General features: G+C 44.6%; 1 protein-coding gene across 4 annotated transcripts; it reads left to right on the forward strand.

The window, feature by feature from the left end:
- The first annotated feature begins 647 nt into the window (after nucleotides 1–647).
- On the forward strand, nucleotides 648–22,916 carry LOC106938021 (histone-lysine N-methyltransferase ASH1L-like). 4 transcript variants are annotated; one of them, XM_015019842.1, is made up of 14 exons: nucleotides 677–1,317; nucleotides 8,679–9,552; nucleotides 11,352–15,372; nucleotides 17,840–18,179; nucleotides 18,344–18,517; nucleotides 18,609–18,703; nucleotides 18,787–18,860; nucleotides 18,951–18,996; nucleotides 20,075–20,115; nucleotides 20,208–20,278; nucleotides 20,362–20,531; nucleotides 20,956–21,050; nucleotides 21,170–21,328; nucleotides 22,349–22,916. In XM_015019842.1, exons 2-13 carry the CDS (start codon nucleotides 8,890–8,892, stop codon nucleotides 21,308–21,310), a joined length of 5,931 nt encoding a protein of 1,976 aa, XP_014875328.1. In that variant the 5' UTR covers nucleotides 677–1,317; nucleotides 8,679–8,889; the 3' UTR covers nucleotides 21,311–21,328; nucleotides 22,349–22,916. The 4 variants fall into 4 exon arrangements, 3 of the variants coding, with proteins under 3 accessions (XP_014875330.1, XP_014875329.1, XP_014875328.1); XR_001422512.1 differs by lacking the exon at nucleotides 22,349–22,916 and having other exon boundaries at nucleotides 666–1,317; nucleotides 20,362–20,526; nucleotides 21,170–21,221; XM_015019843.1 differs by lacking the exons at nucleotides 21,170–21,328; nucleotides 22,349–22,916 and having other exon boundaries at nucleotides 665–1,317; nucleotides 20,362–20,544; nucleotides 20,956–21,041.
- Nucleotides 22,917–23,536: the final 620 nt, after the last annotated feature.

Below are 23,536 nucleotides of genomic sequence, written 5' to 3' on the forward strand. Positions count from 1 at the left end.
CCAGTAGCTTTAAACTTTTAGACTACAGATCTGAGTAAATTCAGGGCAGAATTTAACTATTTTCTGTCTTGCAAAGTTCAAAACGCACCGCCTCGAGGTTATGCTCTCTTATTTTTCCCATTTTGAATATGGTGGCTGAGAGAAATTGGCTGCTGTGTGTGTTATGTTTTTATTCTCATTAAATCTTCTCAAATTAAAGCCAGAAATGTAATGAAAATCGCAGTCTTGATTTTCCACTACTGCAATAAAAATGTATTATTTTGAGAATTTTGACACATTTATTTGACGAGGTATATCAATGAACTGGACACACACCCTGTGGACCTAAACCGTTCTGATTTTGAACCTATGATTGGCAACAAAACAGATAGCGGTATAATGTATAACTTCTATTATTGTCAAATGCATTATGCTTGAAATAAAATATATTATCCATGGATGAGTGATAGAGAGAGACTGTTTGCTTTTTGTTTCTTTGTTTAACTAATGCATAATAAGCAGTTCTCACTTTAACTTTTTTAATAAATGCTCATATCCTGTTTGCCTCTCCCAGCAGTGTATGAGCTGAACCCCGAATCTCACATGACGCACTCTGCAACTTCTGAGCTGCTCCCCACCAGAAGAGAAGAAAAACACCCTGACAGCAGCTCACTTCAGCCAAGTCGTCGCCATTTTATTAAGAGACTAAATAGCCTTCCTCTGATCGCCTGTTATGAACTGCAACGAGATCCTGGGCTCACTTCGCCGTTTTATCTCCTCCTCTGGCCACATGAAAATGGCCACGCAGTTGCATTCCCGCACATCCAACCGCACACGCACATATGCACTAGAGAGCTGCAGCCTTCAGCCCGTCCCCCTCCTCCACCACCTCTTCCTCCTCCTCCTCCTCCTCCTCATTGCCTGCCTGCTTGTGTGCGCACACACGTACATCAGAGCGCCGTGAGCCATGAGAACTGGCGGGAGCGATCCAACTTTCCCTGAGAGAGAAGTGGGCAAAATAAGACCCAGTGGGTGTAACCAGTACGCCACCTAGCTGCGGAGACGCTTCGGCGGAGATCCGTCGACTGTACCGATTATGAAAAACACCCGCGCCGATGTTGTTGCACGGAGGGCTCCGCGCTCTGCTGGGAAACAAACTCGCCTTTCGGGGGTGTTTTTAACCTCCGCCGGCCTTAGTTATGTAATCGGAGCCACAATCTAATGCACCAGAAGCGGCGGATCGCTCGCAGTTAGAACCGACAGGAGCGGAGAGCAGGACAGCAACACCTTCAGCTCCTTTTGCCTTGAACGCAGTTGGCTCTGGGACGCGCTCTCTGGGTAAGTAGCCTACGTAGCCTTATTACAGATTGTCATGGCAGTCCGTATTAAGGTGCGCAGGCCTTTTCATCATGACCGAGCTCAAATTCGGTGCATCCGCTTTGCGCTAATTTTATCCCTTGTTGCTGAGCGTGTTTCCCCCCCTTCCTCTGTTCTCCTTGCGCGGTGATATTTTTCTTATTTCAATGTTGCTGACACCAGCAGGGGGACTGGCAGAGGACAGAGGGGGTGGGGAGGGGGGCTCTCTCGGGACTGATCCACATCAGCAGGCGCGTTTTGATGCCATGCTCCCTCTTTTACTTCCATGTTGAGTTTTTAGCTCGCTTGCTGTGCATGTTTGCTGTGTTTTTTTTTCTTTCAAAAATATATATATTAGGACGCTCAAACACGCGTCATATGTAATAACGGAGGAGAAAGGAGCAACAACAACACGTGTGTTTCATTTGCAAGTGCGCCAGCATCAAGAGGATGGTGCGCAAAGTCATTTTAGAGGAGAGAAAGCTTCAATATATCTACAGTGGCAACATCAGTCAGCCGACACAACTGCGACCCGAGTACATAATGTTCAATCAACACACTTCTTACTGAGGGAGAAGTGTGTGTACGTGTGAGGAGGTGGGAAATAGAAAAATCGCAAAAGTATTCACACCCCTCAAACTTTGTCAACGCTCTGTCACGCAAGAGCCACGAACCTTAATGTGTTTTACGAGAGTTTTATGTGATAAATAAGCAAAAAAGAAGAGTAAAAATGTGTGGTGGAAATAAAGGGTGCAATGAATAGTAAAAATAAGAAAAGTGTGGCATGGTTACACTAAGCCAAAACCTGTGCAACCAATTCAATTGCCTTCAGAAATAATTAGCAAATAGGTGTAACATAGTCTCAGTATAGCTGATCTGTGAAAGCATCCGAGGTTAGTTATTGGAAATTAGAGAACAAGCAACACGACCAAAACCAAGAAACTTAACATGTTAGAGAGAAACTGAATTACTCAAATCCAAAGTTTCCATGGTCATCCACTTAAACTGCCAACTTGTGCAAGGCGTTAACCAGGCAAGCAGTGGCTTTGGAGGAGCTGCAGCAATCTGGAGCTCAAGTTGGAGAAAACCATTAACCATATGGCAATTATTTGTTCCAGCATTTGAAAACTGATTTTCACAGAAGACCTCCATTAATCTGACTGAGCCTGAGCTATTTTGCAAGAAAGTATTTCAGTCTCTAGTTGTAAAGCTGGCAGAAACGTAACCCCAAAAGATTTGCAGCTGTAGTTGCTGTAAAATTGGTTTCTGCCATACACAACACACCTTAGAGATTTCTATTTGCGAAACACAATTAAAATAATTTTCTTCCGCTTATAGTTAGCCACTACTTTGTGCTAGTTGATCATATGAAATTCCAATAAAGTAAATTGAAGTGAACACTTGTAATCTGACAAAAAGGATAACTGTTTAAGGTGAATACTATTGCAAAGTACTTTACTTCTCTGTATAGGGGCGCCTCCGAAAGCTCTAGAAAAGGGTGACCAGATGCGAGCCACTGGTCATCTTTTCCAAGCACCGTAAAAGCTGGAACCAGAACATAATATCAGGAGTATAAGGACAAGGAATGAGAAGTACGCTCTGAAAGACACAAGCATGACAAACCAATGAAGAAAACAAAAAAATAAAAATGTATTATAAAAAGACTTTCATCTACGATTGCCTAGTAAATTCGTGCGGTTGGCCACTACCTCACAGTATCTCCTTATGGGCGCTACTCCTTCCCTGTGAGGGTGAGGTGTGAGAACCGAGTGACTAACTGCGAGGCTTCATGGTTCAATAACCTGAGATGCCAACACTGGAGCCCAGTTTCCAGCTGTGCTCCTGCTGTTGTCAGGCAGATGCTAGCGGCTGTTGTGGTCCTCGATGATAACACTGTCACAGGATGGTGATCATGATGCTGCTGGAAAGACGGAGGGCCATTATCATGATTTAATCGTCCCTCTCCAGAGGAACCACAGTGACTTACGGTGTCAAGTCCACCCATCATTCTGTCACTGGGAATAGCTTCTGCTCTAATCTTAGAATAATTCAGAGTTATGTATGAGAGGTATGGCTCTGGAGAGCATAAGGAGCTATTAGTATGCTCTTTGACTGATCTTGAATGGGCTTACCCTTTTAGGTTTGAAAACCTGCCACTCTCATCATCTGCCTGCTGTCGCTTTTCACTACAGCTGTTTCAGAAAGTGCCTGCATTTAAAGCTGTTACCAAAACTTTTGAGTAAAGTCTTTAGCTCTACTTTGTTGTCTGTTGAATAACATTTAATGAGGAGAAAATACTTGTTCCGGTATTGTATTATAACTTGTCATTTTCTCAAGATAAAATCTATTCTTCATATCAACATGTCTTTAGTGACATCACAAAAGGTAACTGATTAGAGTTATTTTGAATGTGTGCATTTGCAATCTGCTTGTTTTTAATTGTAATGTCTCCATCAGTCTGAGATTCCTACAACTATATGTATATGATGCATCAATTTAGGTACAAAAAAAATTAGAGAAAAATAAATTTAGTAACCGTTTTAGCAGAGAATATAAGACCTTTCTGCAGGTCTTATATTATTTACAGAATAACACCAAGAGTATAACTAGCTGATATTAGGGAGTTAATAAGTTGGGCTATCTGCTCTGGCAGAATGTGTAGTTAGCTACTTGACAGACATACTGCTCACAGTTTATCTACTTGAGTTTTTAAACAGCAGTCAGTTATTCAGGATGATGATAGGAGGCTGGGGAAACCTTCGTTCCCCATCAAGGTATGGGCAATTATAGCACTGGATGTCCTTATCAGGGGAAAAATGGTACTGTTATTTATTGTGATAATGATAAACTCTAGTTAATGATGTCTGCATAACTCAAAACGTGTAGAAAAAGGTTTGATAAGTTTAATGTTTGAAATCTAATTTAATTTAATTTAAGTTTCCCCAATGTTGGATCCATGAGAGGATCAGTAATTTGAAATACTTTTGAAAATATGAAATATAAATCCAGCTGTTTCACTCTTTCATAGTACAATAGAACTATGTTAGTATTGTACTGAAGTACTGCAATGAATAATGGATAAGTTTTGTTTTTAGAGCAGTTTTCTTGTTTGGGAGGCTCCGACTATATTAACTGATAGTGTTGCCTAATACCAATTTCATGTCATAACTGTGTGCTTTCTTAATAACTGATAAGATTTGAGTTTGTCCAGCCTGTAAGCAAGGGAAAAACTGTACAGCCATTTCTTTCAGCTAGTAGACTGGCAATAAACAGCAATAGGTGAGGGAAGGGACAGTTACTCAGGTCTCCAGACCTGAGGTATAGATAATCAATACTCAGGCATGACCCCAAGCACATTTCTTTATAAAGATGTTAAAGCGCTGTAATCCCTGATACTAGTAGCAAGCATTGCCTAACTTCAATGTGTCTATCTCTAGTCAGAACAGCATCATCAAAACATTTGAGAAATCTGGTAACAATAAAGGTCAAGATAAGTTCCAACGACGCTTCCTGCAGAACTGCTGCATCCCTCGCTACTTCTGACTCGTACAAAGCCCCGATCTGTCGGTTAGCCCCACTGTGTGGACAGGTAATACAGCTGGCAACATCAACAGTCCAGTCAACTCCAGGGGGGAAGTAAGAAAAACTCCCATTGTTCAGTAGACAGAAAGAGAGAAGTTAAAGAGAGTTCAGACTGGCTCTAGTCTGGAAAATTAAGTAGATGTTGGAGGCAGTACAAGTGAATGACAGACATTCACTTGGGGCAGTAGCCCAGGGCTCCAAGGTTTTGGGGACACAGAAAAATAATTATTTTTAACAAATAGATGTTTTTTGGGCAATATATCTTATGCTTACAGATTAGTGGAAGCAATATCCACGAGGTTCTTTAATTAGTTGGATTAGTATGCGATGTCTTGTTTCAAATGAGTGGCATGACATGGGTCGGTGCGGTTTGGTATGCTGTTTTGTCAGCTCCCATTGTAAAAGCGGTTCATATAAGCGACCCATACTGCACCATCCTAAATAGGCTCTAGGTGGTGTGCAGTTGTAGTTGGTATGGCATAGTTAGGGTGGAGCTTCTGGCATCACACAGCACTGGGGGACAGAAAAATGTCTCTGCTTGCGACCATCACAAGACAAACTAGTGCAACATGTTTGATGCCACAGTAGGCTTTTGGGTTTCATCCTGGCTTCCCAGGGAAAGTCCAACTTGTGGTGGAAGCGCTTTCAACGAACCAAACCGCACCGACCCGTGCTGTACCACTCAGTGGAAATGAGGTACAAATAATCAATGCTGAAGCATGACCCCAAGCACATCAACAGCAGCAGTCTTTAAATACATGCTTCATACCTTCTTCTTTGTTCTGTAGTGCATTTTAGTGACCGTGTTACAGTATAGAATATAATGCTAAAGTAAATGCAATATCTTGGGGCATTTTTCTTCTATGGGTGAAGATATTTGGAGTGTTTACAAAGAACTTCTTTTGGCAAGGACAAAGGTTTTTTTTTTCATATGGAGAAAACCAAAAATACTTTAGTTATATGAAGCTATAAATTTATTGTCGTTTGTACGTGCAAAAGAAAAAAAAAAGTCATGTGGGTAGGGCTCCCAACGGTGTCTGGCATGTAAATGTGCCGAAAAACCAAACAGACGGAAAAATTGAATCAGAAATATAAACACATTCGTGCAAGTTAGAGATCTGAATAATCGTTTGCCTCTACTCAGCGCCCTTCATGGCTTGGGGAACATCAGTCAAATTCTGGCTCAGACCTGTATGGTTAGCATTTTTCAACTCAAATGAGTGCTTTGGAGTCTATGTCTCAATTTATCAGGAGTTGCTTTTCCGGCATAATATGTTCCAATGCTGGCTGATCAGATTGATTCTTGGGCTTCTTGTGACGTTATAAACCCAATCTCACACGAGAAACAGTAAGCAGAATTTATTTTTTATTTTTTCTGCAGCACATTGTTTAAATTTTGCATTTTGTGACGTCCTTTCTCACTCATCTGCATTTTACTGTCGGTATACGGTTGTCAAGCGGAATAAATTGGCATCCTTGGATTGCATCTTTAAGAAAGCTACTGTCCACAGCTGTACTCGTTTGATTTTATTGTAAGCAGTACTGGCCTTAAACATGCTTTCCAATACTGTTACATAAGAGCAGTTTCTGGAACAGATGTCGATTCGTGTGATTCAAGGAAAGAGTTTCTGTGTGTGTTTGGACTCGGGGACCTAGAGGCAGGAAAGATGGTCCACTGAGCTCCTAAATGAAAACATTAAACTGAGATGCTCTCGTAGGTTTAAGGCAGCAATTCAACGTGTTGTTGAGAGACAGATGAGCTATTTCATAAGTGGCCCTCCAGAGAGACAAGAAGAAAGAGCCGCAAGAATGCTTCGGCGGGGTGTGTTTTATTAGAAAATGGACGAGCGTGTCCCTTGATGAGAGATGGAGACTAATGAGAGGAGCTCGACGAAGGATGTCACTTTCCTTTTCAAAGCTTTTCGGTTTGGGAGAAAAACAGTTGTGAACGCAGGGTGAGTGAGAGTGAAAGTTTTTCTCTGGTGAGCGGATTGTTATTTTTAGGGCGTGTTTCTCTGGTGTAATGTCACATTAAAAGTCCATTTACAATGGGGTCAATGAAAAGCTTTACTTGACTTAGAGGAAGCAATGGGAGGAGGAGGAATTTGCACTCCTTTCCAAAAATAAGTTTTACCCTTTCCTACGGATTTGTGTTACCACTACTGAAAAGCGGGAGGGAGGAGGGGAATGGTTTGCGCTGTGAATGGAAGGATTTAGGCTGGAGAGGAGGGAAAAGCAGAAAGGACTGCTCAGAGGGAAGAAATATGGTTCTGATTAACAACGATACAGTTTTCGGGTTGACTGTTTTACTGTGTGGTCTGCAGAGAGGGAATGAGAGTGGATGGGACTAATAGGAAATGTATGAAAAAAAGGTTAAAGCCAAACACGAAAGGGGGCGGGGGGTTTCGAAAGAAAAGAGACTACAGTGAAGGGAAGGGTGGGTGGAGAGGTGGCTGTGGGAGTAGCTGAGAACAGAAGGCAAAGACAGTGGGGAGACGAGGGGAGGAGACTGGATCAAGTGTTCGAATATGTCAGGAGACGACTGATTGATTCGCTGATTTAGGGAGAGGAATAGTAAGGGTTGTAACTGAGCTACAGTGTGCAGGGGGACTGTGGCTGTGGTTCAGATCTATAGGGGCAGTGCTCTGCACAACTTCTCCATTAGATCACAGCCACAACATTCTGTGTATTTTATTTGAATTTTTGTGACAGATCAACAAAGCTGCACTTAGTCGTGAATTAGAAGGAAACTATTAATGTTCATAGGTAAGAATTTGAAAAGTGTGCATTCATATCCAGCCCTCCTACCTCTGAAACTTTTAAAATCCAGTGAAACCAACTTCCTTTAGTGTGTGTAGTATAGTTTCAGTATAAATTTATGTTTTGTTAAGGCCTCAGAGGTTTGCTAGAAAACATTACCAAACATTTGTCACCCTAAAACGCGCGGCGAAACAAGGTGATGGCAGCGTCATGTTTGAAATGCTTTAAAATATGATCTTACTGAGAAGGAAGAGGGATTTCTTAGAATCGCCTTTGGATGTATCCAGTCTTACAGATAACAGTTTCCACAGAGCCAAACGAGTGTCAGACATCCATGTTTGGTCTGACAAGACGACTTGTGATAAAGAACTAATACTTTACATCACAGCAAAACAACTTCCATACGGTGAAATGTGGTAGCGGCAGTGGGACTGGATGTTTTTTTAGGGACACTACTAATTCACTTCATGCTTTTGAGAATTTTATTTGCAGAAAAAAAAAAAAACTTTTAAAAACCTTGTAACATTTTTCTTCAAGTTCAAAATTATGCACTTCGTTGTGTTGGTCAGTCACATAAAATCCCCCCCCAGAATGTTTTAGTGTTGAGCTAACATAATAGAAAATGTAAGAGTTCTTACAAAAGCGCTTTTGTTATGCACCGTAGCTGAAGACCGTCAGAAGAGACCACTGTGACAGTTGTTTGGTGGGATTGTGAGTAAAGTCTTCCAGTTAGAGCTGACATTCTGGGAATCTGATTGGCCTCCTGGGCTTTCTGTATGATGAGATCATCTCTGTGGACACAGACTTTAGCACCTCGCTGCAGCTGCCTGCAGGAAGGGGACTTTCCCCCTCAATTCCTGTGCCGCTGCGATTCAGCATCTGAGCTCACTAAAATGACTAATCTCTGGCCTCTCTCTCTGTCTCTCTCTCTCTCTCTCTCTCTCTGTGTGTGTGTGTCTGTTTTTTCGTCTCCTCTTTCTTTTGGATTCATATTTACTCAGCTCAAGTCTGAAGGACAAGAGAGAGACCTTCCCTCGCTGGTTGACGGCAATAAACTGCACTCGGACAGTTAAGGGATCTGTTTTGCTAACCTTTCTGGTTTGCACCTGCAGTCTGCCCTTCGTCTTTGACCCCAACAGTCCCTCTGGGCTCATTTGAAGGTGTTATACTGGGAACTCCGCAGAACACTGCCTCTCCCCCCTGACTTCTCTGATGGACCAGAGAGTGAAGGGGGGGACCCCTCCAACCACCGCCTCCACTCTGGACTCCACTTCTGCTCCTGAAGACTGTAAGCAGGACCAAGTGGCAGAGAAAAAGAGGAGAGTCGAGGGGGAGAGTGGCAATGTTGGGAAAAAAGAGGAGGAGAAGAGAGGACCAGGAGGAAAAAGAGAAGGGGACAAGGGAGCAGTGCTGGAGCTGCTCATCGAGGGGCGCTGCAGAGGGCAGCAGGAACTCCAGCTCTCTGGCAGAGAGTCAAACTGCCCCGAGGGGAACGTAAGGGTCCGGATTGGACTCCAGGCCAAGCGCACCAAAAAGCCGCCCAAGATTTTGGAGAGCTACGTGTGCAAGCCCACCATCAGGACGTATCAGAGGCAAGGCAGGGGGGCTCTGCTGAGGGCAGATGGAGAGGGAAGAGCGGTCCAGCAGATCAAAAGCAGCCCAGCCACAGACGAGGCAAACAGGGAGCAGCGATCGGGCCTGGATGCCGTCCAGGCCACATCCAAAAAAACTACATCTGCTGCTTCACCGCCGCTTGCAAAGCCATTATCGTCCTCGTCATCGCAGCCTTTGTCGATATCCTCGACATTAACTTCAGAGTCTGCTCCTGCTTCTGCCCCCAACATATCAAGCCAAGGAACCAAGACTGGCAAACAGGTAGGACACTCAGCCTCCCAGCTGCTGGCAGTAAATCTGCTGCTGACGTTAGCTTTAAATAGAAGGACAACAACCAAGGCTTTCAGCGAATGAGGGTTTTCATCCATTATTAAAAAGAACCACATGTTGTAGTTTCTCTGTTAGTTTTTAGAGTTAACCAGCAGATTCTCGTATATACTGGAATGGCGAAAAGAGATAAGTGTGAAATAAGCTATTGTCTCAGAACTGAAACCTGAGCAGCAGATTACAATTAACAGACCTAAAATTAGACTGATAGGATGGTAGCTAGTTGGAGTTATTGCAGACATCGGTCCATCAGTCCTTGTGATGATCGCCCAAGGGGAAGCTTATAGCCATAGCTGCTCAAACGTCACTCGAGCAGCAGCAGCAGCATACCAAAATTACAGAACGAGTATAAAATGTCAAGCCTTCTCATCTGTATTAGTGACAATTTATAGCTACCAATAGCAATGTTTTCTCTCTCTCTCTTTCAGTCTCTGCCTGGCCCTCTATATCTGTAGCTCTCTTCTATTTTTACATCCCCTCTTTTCTCTACGCGCTCTCATTTATCTTTCACTCCCCCCTCTTTCCCTGTCCCACTCGACTCCTCTCTTTTTCCTCCACCTTTGCATTTCTCCTCTCTTTGCCCCCATTCCAGTTTCCATCACCTGGCTTTCTCCTTTTCCTTGGTATGCCCTCATTTTCTCTACCTGTTTGACCCATTTTATTCTTATACTCTCTCTTGAAGCAATACAAATATTTTCTGGTTACACACCCCTGTTACAGCATTAATCTGACATATCCTCAAAAGTTCAAGGTAGAAATCAACAAATCTAGTGGGTGGAGAAATATACATCAAAGAAGTTGCAGTAACCCAGATGCATAAGTGCACACAACCTTGAACTGATACTTCGCCACTGATAGAGATAGTACCTCCCAAACGTTCTCCAACTCTCTCACATTGTGAAAACATGTCTTGTCTACGTGTCTCTTCTGTTTGCTCCACAGTTTCTGTGTTTTCATTTTTGACTTTCTAGCGGAAATCCAAAGTTTTAAGGTCCAAACTGGCGAGAGCTGGTTCTCTTCATAATTTCACTCAGTGACCGGAAAGAAAAAATAACCACAAAACATCTTACTGCCATCACCGTGTCTCACTGTTGGTATGGCAGTCTTCTGGTATTATTTTTGAGCCAAACATATATTTTAGACTTTGGTTCAACAGACTATGACTATTTCCACCCAAGGCTTTGGGAAATTTTAGCTTTGATGTGCCTGTAGAAGGCTTTGAACATTGTCTGGTAGTTGGTACCAAAAAGGTAAGTGAGTGTTTCAGAAATTGCTTATTTTACTAGAACTTGTATGCACAACCCTCTTTTAGGTTTACAGGTACAAGTCTGTCTCACTGCCAAAGGTTGAGACATTGTGATGGCAGTATGATGCTTTGGGGTTATCTTTTTCTTTCTGGCTAAGCTTAGCCAGGTTTACCTTAATTTATGACAAGAGTCAACTGAAGAAGACTGAATGCTGAAGTTTAATCAATTTGTGTTTCAGCAAGTGCAGGATTAAGGATAAAGGATGCAAAGCTAGGCTGTTCCTCTTATTTTTCCTCATTACACTTTAGTTTGTGTATCAGCTGAACACACAAGCCATAGTGTGTCTTGAACCCACATTAAAGATGGACAAAGCTTAAGAATGATTAATCAGTGTCTCATTTTTAAAACAAGGGCGTGTGCACTGTTACTGATAAATCTCAAGGTCATTGCAGTCTGTGACAGAAATTCTGTTTTTGCATTCCCCAGGTTCCCATCAAGCTGGCCGATAAGACGGATGATAATTCAAATGGCTCATCAGAGAAAGTGAAGAAAGACAAGCTTCCAAGTGTTAATGGACAGTCTGCCCCTGCAGGACTTAAATCCTGCTCTCCCACAACAGATCAGACAACTTCTACCACTCCGTCCACACTGAGCAAGCAGACAGTCTCCACTTCAGAAACCAGGAATGAAGGGAACAGCTCCAAGAAACACAATGGTTTGGTTCAGACAGCAAAACAGAAGGAACTATCGAATGGGAGGAGTTCTTCAAATATCCTTGGCACTTTGTCCTCGTCGAAAAACAAAGCTGGAAAACTCAGCGGTTCCTCTTCTGCTTCTTCCACAGATTCCACAGTGAGGCCTCTGGTGTCTTCTGGCTCCCATAAAGAGCTTTCCAGTAAGACTAAGCCAGACTCTTCTCCCTGTCACCAAATCACCCCCAAATCACAGTCTTCCCCCTCCTTGGATCCTTCCTCCGCCCAGTCAGAGGGTTGTGATCCCTCTCCACTACCCCTGATAGCCAATAAGAGAGAGAAAGAGAAGAAATCCAAGAAGGAGAGACGTAGAGATAAAAAATCAAGGAGAGATAGACCAGAGGCAGACAGAGAAAAAAGTGAAAAAAGAAAGGATGAGGTTAAGAAAAAGAAGGACAAGGATGGGAGATCAAGACATGACAAAGAAAAGGATCAGAAACACAGAACTGGCGATTTATGGAGGGATAACCTAAAGAATGAGACAGGAAAGGCAGATAGGTTAAGCCCTGAAAGATTGAGGACACAAGATAATAATGCAAAATGTGGTGAAACAGTTGGTACTGCTAAATTAGATAAGAGCTCTAAGAAAGTGACTCCAGTCAGACTAGAGGAGAAAGAAAAGACAGTTGACAGTTGTAGACTTTCTAAAGAAAGTGAGCCCGCTTCAACAGGTGATTCCAATAAATCAAAAGAACAAGACGTATCAAGACACCCAGTAGTGCCTCCGCCTCTCTCTGTGTCCTCAGCTCCTCCCCACTTGCCCCCGTCTTCCTCTCACATTCCTGTTTCTCCCCCCTCTTCGCCCCGAGAGCAGGACAGCCGACCACTCAAGAAGCGCAAAGCCAGAAGGCCCAGCTGGACCAGGCTGGTACATCGCGCCCACAGAGCGGAAAATCAGGAAGCTTCTTTGGATTCCCTGCATAATCCATCGCTAAGTTTCCCCCAGATCACTAAGACATCGTTTCCATCCAAAACCGCTGTTCAGCAGAGCGATGAGTCACAGTCAGCGCCCTTGAGCTCCTTATCCAGCTGCTCCCCCCCAGTGTCTTTAGCAGCCCCAAAACAAACTCACCCCATGTCAGATTCAGCCAGGAAGAGGGGCCGCCCCAAATCCCACAGCTCCAGTTTGGATGAGCCTCCTCCTCGACTTTCACCAAATGATATTCCCTCTGAGGAGCCCATTGTACGCTGTGACAGATCTAAGAAAGCCCCGGTCTTGGTACCGATACTGCAGTCTAAGTCCAGCCCTAAGAAACGAGGGCGGCCCCCCAAAAGGCCCTTCCCAGAGGACCAGGGCGAAGATGCACTGAATCCCCCCAATCGCAAGGAAAGGAGTGAAGACTTTTATCCTCCTGAACGGGGGAACCGGCAGCTAAAGATCAGGAGACTGATTAATGAAATGAAGAAAAGAAAGAAGAGGCGACTTCACAAAGTAATCATGTCTGGTTATATGGGGAAGGAGGGTAGGGGAGGAGAGGTAGTGGATGGTAAAACCTCATTGAGAATGTGTAAATCAATTGAGGACACAACAGTTCACACCCTTACAGCCCTGTCCTCCTCATTTGGGAGCAAGCTGGGCCCTCAGATCAATGTAAGCAAAAGAGGGACCATTTACATGGGCAAGAGGCGAGGACGCAAGCCTAAGTCCCAATCAGCAAACCCAAACTCTAGCTCCCAGAACTCCACGCAGTCGTCTTTGTTTACCAGTCCCCCTGAAGCATCTCTTTTCTCATCTGGCCAGCCACAGCCACCCCCATCTCACCCATTTCCTTCCCCATCACTTACCCACTCTAGTGGAGCCCAGAGTCCTTACAGCGAAGGCAGCCTCACAGAACCGACATCCTCCCTTCTCTTTTCCCACCACTTCTCCCTCCCTTCCCCATCCTCCTCTTGTACGTCCCCACGTCCTCCTTCCTCCTCTTCCCTCTCCCCATTTGTAAAAAAGAGCTGCCCATGTCAAGGGAGACATCAGTTTCCCTTTCACCAGTCTTCATGTAAGCTCTCGGGTGCCACTACTTCAATACACCATGTACCGGGTTCCCCGAGTCACCTGAAGGAGGCCACCCCCTCACCAAGGAGCGAGTCACACAGTGACGAGACGCTGCCCAGCGACAGCGGGATAGGAACAGATAACAACAGCGTCTCTGAGCGAGGCGAGATGAGGGGAGCCCGAGGAATACTGAGGATGGGTCATGGGTCAGGGGTGATTCTGGGAGGTCAAAGGCTCCCTCCATCTCTTGTGGACCGCCCCTCTCCGGTTTCGTCGCCCCTCTCTCATGTGGCCAGACACTCAAACACCATGAACAGCTCAAATGCCGCAGAGCGCCACAGAGACCGACACCGACACAGGCGCAGGGATTACGACTGTCCCGCTTCCTGTGCCTGCCTGTGCACCTGCCTTGGACACAACAAGTGCACTCACTCTGACTATTACTCTTGCCTTGGACATAGTGCACTGAAGAGACAGAAGAACAAGCATAAGAAGAAGCACCAACAGATGCACATGCAAGACCCAGAGTTCCTAGCTGAACTGGATGATCTGATCGCTCAGTTCAACGAGGTTCACATTGGACGACGGAGCTGGGCGAGGACGGGATTTGGGCAAGGCTTTGACGGAGGAAGGCGACATCATTCCTCCTCTCATTCCCACCGGTCTAACATCTTCCGGATCAATCTGAATGGCTTCTACTCGCCACACCCTGCATCCTTCCCAGCGGCTCCTTCCTTCACCCCTCAGCCCTTCTATCCTTGCCATTGTAGCAGGAAACTGGACCGCCGGCAGTGCGGCTGCCCCTCAAAGTTCCAGGAAACAATTGAAAACATGGGCTTTTACGGCAGCTACCCACCAGCACCACCGTCGCTCTACCACCACCTTCCCAGCTCTTTCCCACTTCCACCCCCTCACCAGTACGCCCCCCATCAGTCCCACCACGCTCACTTCCTCCTCAACCCAGCCAGATTCCACAGGCGCAGAAGCAGGTTGCTCAGGGAGGGAGCTTTAGGAGGAGAGGTGGAGGGAGATTTAGGGGCTAGCAGCAGAGAAGTAAGCTCGGGGTTCGTTTCTGGCCTCTCTTGTGGCTGGGGGAGGAGCGAACATAAACATAAGCACCGTCACCGCCACTGTGAGCGAAACATGGAAACTGAAGAGGAGTTACAGGATGAGGAGGAGGAAGACGGCATGGATAGGGAGCTCTTGAGTGGTTCAAAGACACAGTCAGGGTTCATTTTTGGGCAAGTAGAGGGAAGAAGGAAAGGGGGAAAAGGACCGGGAAGCATGCTGTCTAAAGACTCGCCTTGGCTACGTCAAAATGGAAGCATTCCCTTCTCCGCTGCCACTTCCTCTTCATCATGTTCTTCGGCAGAGAGGTACAAAAACACGTCTCTCACCTCTTTGGGCCTTGGCTCCACTCACCTGTCTTCCTTTGGAGGAGGCTGGGGCGGCTTGGGCCACAACTGGGCAACATTTGGGAGTCTAGGAAGCCCAGGATTTGGAACCCTGAACCCCAGCTGGAGAGGCTTTTCCGGGGACAAACGCGTGGGCAGACTGGCTGCCTCAGAAGGAGAATATGAGGACGGCGAAGATGATGTCAACGACTCACGCCTGTACGCTCCAAAACACACCAACCTGTTCACTTCTGCAGCCATGTCAGCAGCGGGCAGGGGCCTGAGGAGCGGATTGAGCAGCAGGATCCCTGGAAGTGGGGAGAAGTCATGGAGGAGGGACGAGCCAGCGTGGACAGAGAGGAGGGAGGCAGGTGAGAATGCTTTAATGACCTGAATGGGCAACTGTTGAATCCACAACTGTGTTCTGTTGTTGCTTCACTGGCGCTAAATGTGAATCTATTTTGAATGCTGACAGCAATCCAGATAAAACAGAGACTCCAACACCATTGAAATATAACAATAGCAGTCGTATAATGACAGCGAGCTGAGAAAATGGGTTTACGCAGAGAGCCTCTTTTTACTCGCACAGTGTGACAGATTTTGCTATTTGCACAGTGCGGAGATGAAACTCCACCAACCAGCAGCCGTGTGCCCAATATAGTGACAGAGCTGCTTTTTCTCAGGTGTTGTTGAGCCACACATCAAAGCCCGGAGGCTGCATGAGGAGAAATCAGACTCCATTCTTTTTATAGCCAGCTTCAGTCCCTTTCCTGTGCAAGGGCACCAACACAGCCACTCTGCAGCCACTCCTCTTAGAATTTGTTTAGAAATTACAGTAGTGATCTGAAGCTTATAAACACTCTTGGTTTATTTGAACTCTTCATTCACCAACCAACTCCGAAACATTTATTTCCAAAACAAGAATTTGGTGAAGAAGTTTGAATTTATTGTGGGTCCTCTAAAATCTACATAGGATCAAAATACCTACAAACTCAAATATATACATTAATTTATCACTAATTAACGACTGGATACAATTTGCTTGTCTCTTTGAACAAGCTTCTGGCATACCTCCGTCAGGAAATTTGAGCACTCTTCTTACAAAAATATTATAGCTGCATGAAATTGCTTGGGTTTTAGGGCATCTTAAACCAGGGGTCCACAGCTTTTAAATAGAGCTGAGGGTCAGGGTTACTCCCAAGGCTCAGTCCTTAGTGTTATCCACACCAAAACTAGTTTTAATGCTTTTGGGATCATGTCCTGTTGGAGCAACTAGTTTTGTTTGGATTTTAACAGTCCGACCCAAAATGTCACACTCAGATGAAAGTTGGTTAGGATGTTCAGGAATGACCCAGGAACCACCAGCACATGGTGAACTAAAGGCTGTTTGAAACACCAGTGTTACTGTCTGTGGTGACAATGTTTTTACATAACCTGAACAGAGAAGATACTGTTATCCTTACAGATGTGAGCTTTGGTGAAGTCTGGCTTTGGATTAAAACTCCACTTCCCAATAACATATTTGGCACCTTGAATGGACTTCCAATGTTTTTGACGACCACAACTGATAAATATTTGAACAACCAAGAGTATGAAGCTCAAAGAGAGGTATATGGAGATTGTCATGGTGAAAAAGTAAGGGAATAGTGAGGAAGATGTGGGTTAATCATAATCAGCACTGTATACATTGAGCAGTAAAAAAGCAATGCCATAAATTTTAATATCCCACAGACCAGTTAAGTCCTACTGAGCATTTGTCTTCAATGTGAAGATTGGTAAAGCAAGAAACTAGGCACTTCAATAGGACAGTGATGGCAAACAGACATCTTTAAAATGGATCAATTAGGCTGACAGACTCAACCTCGACTTGGAATATAGAATATGCTTAAAAGTCAGGTCAGTCCCAGGAATAGGATCAATTTGATGTTTATAGTTGAGCCTGTGTTAAAATTGTGAAAATCCTGAATAAATTCAAACTTTTGCACCAAATTCTCGTTTTTAAAATCTATTAAAGATGTATGTGTTTTATGCTCCTTCCACCCTGAAACCGAAAAGTGAAGTTCATGGCTAAGATGAGCGCTTGTCAACTTTTGGGTTCCATATCTTGTTGGGAATCTGCAGGAACATCTTTAAAATCTTCCTGAACCGCACGCCGCACCAGCTCAGGGCTGTCCAGCGAAGCACAGTCATTAGTTAACCACCAGATCAGCTATTTAAAGCTCGTCCTATTCCTCCCCGCTGGGCCGGCCGAGCCCGTTTGATTTGGAAAAATCCAATAAGGAAAGAGTGGTCAGTCTTGTCAGTGGCTGAGGAAAATGGAACAAAAAGATGGATGACCTCAGGAGAGATTGATGAAGGGATCAGAGGGAGGTCAGGGGAGGGGGAGGGACGCACACAGAGTGTGTATGTGAGGAAAAAACATCTCTTTTTGTCCCTGATGAAAAAAATAACACAGAATTAGAACGTTAGGTCATACTTTGCTCTGTTTCCTTTTCCAGCACTGTTTTTCACTTTAACTGAGTGTGCAAAAACAAATGATGTGCATAAAAGGTATGCGTGCCTCAATGTGTTTGTGTGCATCACTTATTTCTGACTGTGCGCAACTCGTAAATCACTTTTAATGCATTTCCCAGAAGTGATCCGGTCAGAGGAAATGTTGTGACTCACCTAATCTGCGGCTCGTCCACATGACTCAGCCCGGACTGGCCTCACCTCACACCTTCTGCTGGCTCAATCTCTCATCCACATCTGTCTCACTTCCTCTCCGCCACTCATGCTCCCCCTCCGCCCTGTCCCTCCCCTCCCTTCGCCTCCTCTCCCCCTCTCCTCCTCCTGCAGGTTTACAAGGTGACTCGAGGAGCCGTGGCCAGCGAAGGAGCGTGCCAACTCCAGACTGCGCTGCGGTGAAAAACAAAAGGGGGCCAGGACGTCCCAGGAAGCACCCGCTGCCCTCCGCCGTGTCCTCCCCTACGCGCTCATCTCATGCGACGCCGTCCATGTCGCCGGCTGACTTTGTGCCAGAAGCCGGAGGAGGGGCAGAAGAAGCGGTGCCAGAGAAAAGAGGAGGAGGAGGAGGAGGAGGAGGCAACATGGTGCAGCAGGTCATGGATCTGGAGTCGCAGGCCCGGAGGAAGAGGGGGCGGAAGAGAAAACACGGTGACTCTCCGTGCCATCAGAGGTGAACACCGGAGCTGGTTGACTTGACTGTTCAATACAACCACTCGCTGCTGTTATATTAACCCACCGTTTTCAGCACTGTGTGCTAAGCCAGTGCCCTCTATCTCTCTCTTTCTCCTTTACCCTCCCTATCACTCTATCTCTCTGTTTGCACTTTCCTTTTAGTTTTGCCAAGGACGTCCCTGAATGTGACACGCATTCTGAGTTTCTCAGCCAATCAGATGTCGACGAGGCTCCGACACAAGCAGTAGCCCCCTGCAGGGAAGAGAACAGTGATGGCTCCCCCAGGAAGAATTACCTGACAGCAGGCCTTTACTCTGACGATTATAAAACTACAGAGTGAGCCAAGCGAACCCATAAGCTCCCTCATATATAGGATATCTAATGATCTTTTTCCTTTTCATGAATCTTTCCTTTCTCTTTATCTCAGTCCTCCCTTCCAAGCCCAGAAGAACTGCAGTGAGAGTTTAGAGTACACACCAGGGGAGCATGAGTACAGCCTTTTGCCTGCTCCCATACATGTTGGTGAGTGCAGATTAACATCTCGACTTTGTTCTGGCTCGTTCTGGCTGTCGCCGCTCATTTCGAACTATCTTAATCTTCTTTAGGAAAGTACTTGAGGCTGAAGCGAATTCACTTCCAGCTGCCATATGATGTGATGTGGCAGTGGCAGCAAAACCAGGTATTTAGGTAGAAACAAGAATTCAAGCAAACAGATTTTTGTTTTTGTTTTTTTTAACTCAGATGTAACTCTGATGTAATTTGGGTGCAGCTTCAGCGTCAACCTGCTGTCCCCCTGAAAAGGAAACGCCGTTACTGTGAGTTTATTTCTTATTTGATATCACTACTACTTCTGTTGTGACTTCGAGTAAATATGTGTACAAACCGCATCCTCATCCCTGGTGTAATCGTAGGATACATGCTTGCATATCAGTGGACAAGTGGTGCTTTTTCACATCTTAAGATTTTCTTTTAAAGTGCCAAAGACATCAGTCTGTCCTAATCAAAGCCCACACTTCCAAATTCCATGTTTATGTTTGTGATGGTAGGACAGAAAATTATATTTTTCTGGCTTCACTGCCAAACAACCAATTAGCTTATAGATATAATCAAATAATATAATAATACTCAAATACCCAAAATTACACTTATTTCTGCAGTTCTAAATGTGTTTTTGAAATTTTTTTTATTATTATTTCATAATCTGTATTTCTGTAGCTGGTGCCAAAATAAACGTAGGTCTTCGTCCAGCCTTGATTGTCACAATTTGACCTTTTAAATTGAGAAAAGTAGCTATTTAGATTCGGAGTAAATACTGGAACCATAAAGAACACCACAAATTTGTCTTACTTAAATGCCATGTTTCATTGTCTTTCCCATTTTGATGACTGGCAACCCCCCCCCCCCCCCCCAAAAAAAAAAAAAAAAAACTGGCCTTCTGCATCACATCATAATGATCCCTCATCCTCCTCCCTGTGCAGAGCAACAATATAAACTTGGTCACACAGGCCTTTGGACAAAAACAGGCCCACAGCATCACTACTCCTAATGGGAATTTAACGCTTTTCCAGCATACTCATTCTGACCCATCTTTACTGTTTAATGTATTTATGCCTAACAAAAAGTGGAAATTCTAGGTTATTTATTTGCAGTTCCTAACTTTGAAAATAAATAACTATTAATTCTTTAGATGCATTTATTTTAAAATTTTCCCCCCTAAAAAATAAGACACAAGCTTTTTTTGAATGAGAGGTTGAATTTTTGGAAGATCTTCTGGTTTTAGATTACACTGCTTTGTGCAAAATTAAATTATTTCACGACTTTTTACACATCTGCACCAGGGGAGCAAATAAGTCTGATGCGTCGGATTCTTACTGTGCTGTCTGATTTACGCAGGTCGCCTGAAGCCGAAGACTCCGTCTTCCCAGCAAATAGTGGTGGGTTTTGCAGCTTTGGTTAGTTCTATTCCAGCAAAGAGCTCATTGCTTTCCCTCCATTCATCTCCTCACGTCTGCGTTTTACCGAACAGGAGGAGAGCTCCGGAGACATCACCAGCCTGTTCCCTCACCTCGACATGGAGCCTCTGACCTGCAGCGAGAAGTATGGATTTCAAAATAAACTGCTGTTAAACTCATTTCAGCGTCAGTAGGGTAACCGTCTGTGACCGTATGTGCCGGGTCCAGGAGCTTTGTGGTGAAACACCACGTGTTCCTCGTCAGGAACTGGGAGCTGGTGAGAGACCGACAGATCCGAATGAGGATAGCGAGGGGGAGAGACGGCGACGAGGAGGGAGAGGACTCGCAGATCGCGTCCTGCGACGGCGCCAGTGGGGACGACAGCCACATCAAGTCAGGTCCATGAAGCAAGTGTGTGTGTTAGTTTTTGTTTCTGTAGGTGTCTGTGGTTGAACCTTGCGCACTTTCATTTTTTTGTTTTGCTGTACATCTGTGTGGACCGTGTCGTATGTGTGCATGTATGTGTGCGCTCCGTCCGACTTCATGTTTGGCTTGTCTTTCCGTATCATACTCAGCAGCCCAAACTAAGTGGTTTTCCAACCACAGAATGCAGCCTGCAGAAATGTTTCCCTGTTTCTGTCATCCAATGCTGGTGTCCAAGAACTCAGCAGGCATCGACTTTCTCCATTAGCAGTGAAACCACACACTTTCATCCAGCAGACAGAAACCAAAGAGAAAACAAGAACAAATATAATAAAAATGTAGCCGTAAAAGATGATGTTCCAGCCTCCGCTAACGTGCCGAATGCCGTTCGACCTGCAGATCACTCAGTGGGGGTGGAGGTGACGGTTATCAGCAGCAATGACCCCCACCACCAAAGTCAGGACACCTCCAGCTCGCTCACTGCCAGCCCCAGCGTGAGTTAGCCGACCGCACACCACCCACATGGAGGAAAAAGTCTTCTAATAGAGTGAAGATTTTTTTTTTTTTTTCAAATCTGCTTTTGCAGTCAGTTGTATGTTTTTGTTCTCTCCAGCCCACCAATAGCCGGAGCAGACAAGAGGAGGAGGAAGAGGAGGGAGAGGAGGAAACAAAACGAGGGGAAAGAAAGGTCTGCAGCAGAGAACAGAGGAGGAAACGGTTGAATGATTTACTTTTGACTCTGCAGCAGTCATAAGTGAACAGAAAGAGAGAGGTAAGTGGAGCATCAGCTGGTGTACAGTGCTGGCAAAAGTACTCACACCCGTTTACTTTTTACAAATTCGACCACACAGCGACCACAGATTGCATTAAAATCGATTTGGATTGAATGAAATAGATCTACGCAGAGTATATCGCTTTATAGTGGAAGGAAGATTGTGTTGGTTTTTTTCAGGTCTTATTCAAATAAAAATCTGAAGTGGAAGTGTGTGGCGAGCAATGGGTTTTCTGCCCCTTTTGTCTGGTGTTCCTAAATAAAATCAAGTTCAAGCAGCTGTCTTCACAAGTCAGCCATTTACATGTCATTTTAATCTCACTTCAAAAACCAGCTGTTCTAAATTTCCCAAAGTTGAAACACAGTGGTGGCAACATCATGATGTGCGGAAGTTTGTTAGGATTGACGGTAAAATGAAGGGAGCCGGAGAAAGGAGTCCACAGTTTGGTCCATAAAGAACGTTCTGCCAGGAGAGGCTTGTGAACGGTGCAGTCACATGCCCACTCCCTGGCTGTTGCCAACCAGATGGATATAACTAACTTTGCTGTCGGGCCGTTTTGATGGCACCACTTCATGTAACGCAACTTCCCCATCGACCCGGATTAAAACTGTGGATTTACTGCACGCAGGCGGAGTGGAGTCATCCTTGGCATGTTAGCAGACTTCCAAGCCAACCTTGACAATTTTTCTGAACACAGCGTTTCACCAGAACATGTCATTAGCATGGACGAGGTCACGCTAACGATGTTTATTTTGACAATTTCAAATAAATCCGACTAGAAAATACGGTACATATCCCAAAAGACCCTGCAGCCGTATATCTGCAGTGAAATGTGATTCTACAAAGTATTAGTAAGGAAACGCTTTGGATGCCACACTTTTCAGATTTTTATTTGAAATAGTGTTTCAAAACCTTCTCTTAAAATCCAGATAAATTATCGGCGTATGCCACTGAACAGTTTGGTTTGATCCAGGACCGCGTGCAGCACATTGGTAATTTTTTATTTTATCTTCATGTAGGGTGGAATTACTCCAAAAAGAGGGACCAGCCCCAGCAGTGAAGAGGTGGACTGAAACCGATGTCACTGCACCAACTAAAACGACAGAAAGACGAAGACAGGGAGTGTTTGACCGCGAGGCGAACGAGACAAACTGACGTGGATGAAGGAAAAAATGAAATACAATGAAAAGGAAAGACCAGCTGAAATGAATTTGCACTAGTGCTGGATGAACAAGCACACTAAAGACTGTATGTATTCTGAGTGGACACACTTAAAAAAAAAAAAAAAAACATATATACACTTTGAATGCTCTCACTGCGGCACCTTAAGCAAAAACAAAACTAAAAAGGACGCGTGTTGCTCGGGAGGTTGAACGCGGACACGTACAGCGCGGTACTCGGCATTTTCGGCTCACTAGTTTCCAAGAGACAAGGAGCTCATAAGCCGCCCGGGGAGGAGAAAACGCAAATGTAGCCCGGGCCCCCCTTAAGTAGGTCAAAATTGAACCCTCATTTACTTGTTAAGCTTTCAAAGTCACATTGCACCTTTGGGAAATGGCACAAGGAGAAGCGAGCCAGTTAAAAACTAAAAAAAAAAAAAAAAAAAAAGAGAGAGAGAAAAAAAAAAAGTGTTAGGTTTTTTTTTCTGCTTCGCTTTAACAAGACTGTGTCTGCCATGTTCCAGTGAATAGGGGAAAGGGAGGGTGGGAAGAGCTTAGCAATAGGAATTTTGGCATTGCTGCAAGAGAATTTCTAATGAGGTTTTGAGAAAGAGCTTATTTTTTAGAAAAATATAATAATAAAAAAAAAGTGTTGTCTGCTATAGAAATGGACAGAATATATCCATGACAGGAATGTTTATTGTTGAACTATTTTCAGTATTGCTTCCAAGGAAAAGGGGGAGATAGTTTTGTTTACTCCCGACTGCCTTTGAGAGGGTTTCCCTCTTTTCTTCGGAGCACTGACAATCAGAATGTCCTCGGCGATGGTGGTGGTGGGGTGTCAGCGGGGAAAGGGATACAAGAAGTGATTTACCCCAAAATGCTCTGTAGAAGTGCCATGTCGTCTTATGTGTAAAAGCGAGCTCATGTGGTCTTTAAAAAGCAATATCTCCTCTAATAAGGACTATATAAGTACTCCAGTTATGTTTTTTAATTAATTTGTGAATATTTGAGGACTTTGTTTTTTCTGTACAAAAAGCATATTAA

The sequence above is a fragment of the Poecilia latipinna genome, unplaced genomic scaffold (genome assembly GCF_001443285.1).
Source record: "Poecilia latipinna isolate Pla-1442-1.1 unplaced genomic scaffold, P_latipinna-1.0 Scaffold2489, whole genome shotgun sequence".
Taxonomy (NCBI): Eukaryota; Metazoa; Chordata; class Actinopteri; order Cyprinodontiformes; family Poeciliidae; genus Poecilia; species Poecilia latipinna.